This window comes from Mandrillus leucophaeus, unplaced genomic scaffold (assembly GCF_000951045.1).
Source record: "Mandrillus leucophaeus isolate KB7577 unplaced genomic scaffold, Mleu.le_1.0 Scaffold598, whole genome shotgun sequence".
Lineage (NCBI taxonomy): Eukaryota > Metazoa > Chordata > Mammalia > Primates > Cercopithecidae > Mandrillus > Mandrillus leucophaeus.
In genome coordinates, this window is record NW_012106452.1 from 35,804 (window position 1) to 38,303 (window position 2,500).

Sequence of the window (2,500 nt, forward strand, 5' to 3'; positions counted from 1 at the left end):
AACAGACAAGTATGTTATATCGTGTTCAAAAGTGAGAAGAAGAGTTGTTTGAACAGGATAATTGTAGGAGGAGTATTGGCAAGCATTAGGCATGGTGGGCTGGAAATCAGGAACATGTTCCTGGATGATATGACCTTTGATAAAAAGTTTCAAAACCGCTATAAGGCTTTGAAGGACGGAGGCAAAGGGAAGGTTTTCTAGAAGAAAGAGCATTGTGAGTAAATGATGCCAACAGATTGGAAATTAGGAGGTCATATTTGGAGAACAGGAAGTGACCTTGTCAACAATTAATTAAATTAGAGTATTTTCTATATTAGATTTAAGTCAGAGTAATGTCTAATTAAAATTAGAAATATATTTTTGATTAGTAGTAGGAAATAGCCTGGAAAGATCAAGTTGTGGAAAGATTAAAATTTTATTCAGAGCTGTATTATTCGTCACTAAATAAAAATGACTAATTATGGAATGTATTTGAGGTCAAGACTCCTGGAACTGGATTTTTACACTACTTTGGATTGATATTAGAATTCTAGGGAAGTGGACATGCATCTGAGCGAGCCACACATCCTGCGGTCTCACAGACTCTCACCTGTATCCGTTCTACTTCTAGAAAGGTTGCTGTCTGGAACGCTCTTTCCCACTGGGCGAGGTCACTTTCCAGCTCTACTGAGAAGTACAGGTCCTCCCCAGACTCAGACTGCACGGTGAAACAGTGTTTCCGTCGGTCCAGCAGGTCACTGTCCTGGTGAAAACCTGGAGTTACACAGGCTGGCACACATCACTTCACATTGCTAACCTGGCCATTCCTGACTGGTGCAAGGTGTGGAAGCCACAGGTAAAAAGATAACACTCTGTGAATTCACCATGTCTTCATTACAAATTATTCCAGAACTCCGGGCTTCAAAGCCAATAACTAACACATGACTTCTCTGTCTTTACACTGAAGCATGTCCGTAAAATAGAAGTTAGGGTTTCTGGCTTCAACTCTTACCAACAATATAACCACCAAAGCATTTAACATACAAGACTTGGTTTATTACTGTTCAAAGGGGTGACACACTAACTCTTCCCTTCCTTACATAAATGTTATGATGTTGAAATTAAATAATGCTTGTGAACATGTTTGTAAATTTTAAGGAACTTTATAAGCAAACTGAAATATTCTTCTCCATGAGAAATGAAAAAGAAAATGAGTCTAATTTGTCTACAGCACTAATATTACTTTAAAAAAACACATTATTTACCTTACTTGTGTAACTGTATTTCATTGTACCAAAAAGATGACTTTGATGCTAACAATTTCTTGGTCTTACAAGGAATTTTCAACTAAAGTATTCACAAATTTACATGTATTCCAATTTAAGAGATTTTAACATAAGAAAAAAAAATGAAGCAAATAATTTATGAAATAGAGTAACTCAATGCAACATGTCAGATATAGCATTTTAAATACAGTCATGTGCCGCAGAAGGACGATTCGGTTAATGATAACCTGTATATTCAACAGTGATCCTATAAGGTTATAATGGAGCTGAAAAATTCCTATTCTCTAGCAATGTCGTAGCCGTTGTAGTGTCATGGAGCAATGCATTACTCATGTGTTTGTGGTCATGCTGGTATAAACAAACCTGCTGTGCTGACAGCTATATAAGTCTGGCACATATGATTATGATATATGCTACATAATAATCATGATAAGAAAGACTATGCTACTGGTTTATGTATTTACTGTATTATAGTTTTATTGAATTTTTTAGTGTACTCCTTCTATTTATTAAAAAAAATAGTTAACTATAAAACAGGCTCAGGCAGTTTCTCAGAAGGTATCCAGATGGCAGCATCATTACCATCAGAGATGACAGCTGCATGCGTGTTATTGCCCCTGAAGATCTTACAGTGGGACAAGATGTGATGGTAGAAGACAGTGATATTGGACATCCTGACTCTGTGTAGAACAAGGCTCATGTGTGTTTTTCTGTCTTATTTTTAAAAAAAAAATTTAAAAAGTCAAAAATAAAAAATACATTTTTAAATTTAAAAGTAGAAAAAAAAGTAGAGAATAAGGATATAGAATAATTTTGTACAGCTGCATAACATGTTTGTTTTAAGTTAAGCACTTTTACAAAAAAGTCCAAAGTTGAAAAAATTAAGTTTGTAAAGTAAAATATATTACAGTAAGCTAAGGTTAATTTATTATTGAAGAAAAACATTATTTTTTATAAATGTAGTATAGCCTAAGTGTTCAGTGTTTACAAAGTCTATAGTGCTGTACAGTAACAGCCTAGGCCTTCACATTCACTCACCACTCACTCACTGACTCACCCACAGCAACTTCCATCCTGCAAGCTCCATTCATGGTAAGTGTCCTGTACCTGTGTATCATGTTTTCAAAATCTTTTAGACTGTACTTTTACTTTACTTTTTCTATGTGTAGATGTGTTTAAACAACTACCATTGTGTTACTTTTGCCTACAGTATTCAGTATATTCATATGCTATAC

The 2,500-nt window shown here is 34.8% G+C and overlaps 1 protein-coding gene across 3 annotated transcripts in view; it reads right to left on the reverse strand.

Annotated features, from left to right (window-relative positions):
* Positions 1-2,500, reverse strand: part of SNTG1 (syntrophin, gamma 1) — an 804,940-nt gene that overhangs the window by 7,324 nt on the left and 795,116 nt on the right. For all 3 annotated transcript variants that reach the window (XM_011999541.1, XM_011999542.1, XM_011999540.1), the window contains one exon: positions 590-742. In XM_011999541.1, coding sequence (XP_011854931.1) covers positions 590-742 — 153 coding nt within the window. The remainder of the gene's footprint in view (positions 1-589; positions 743-2,500) is intronic.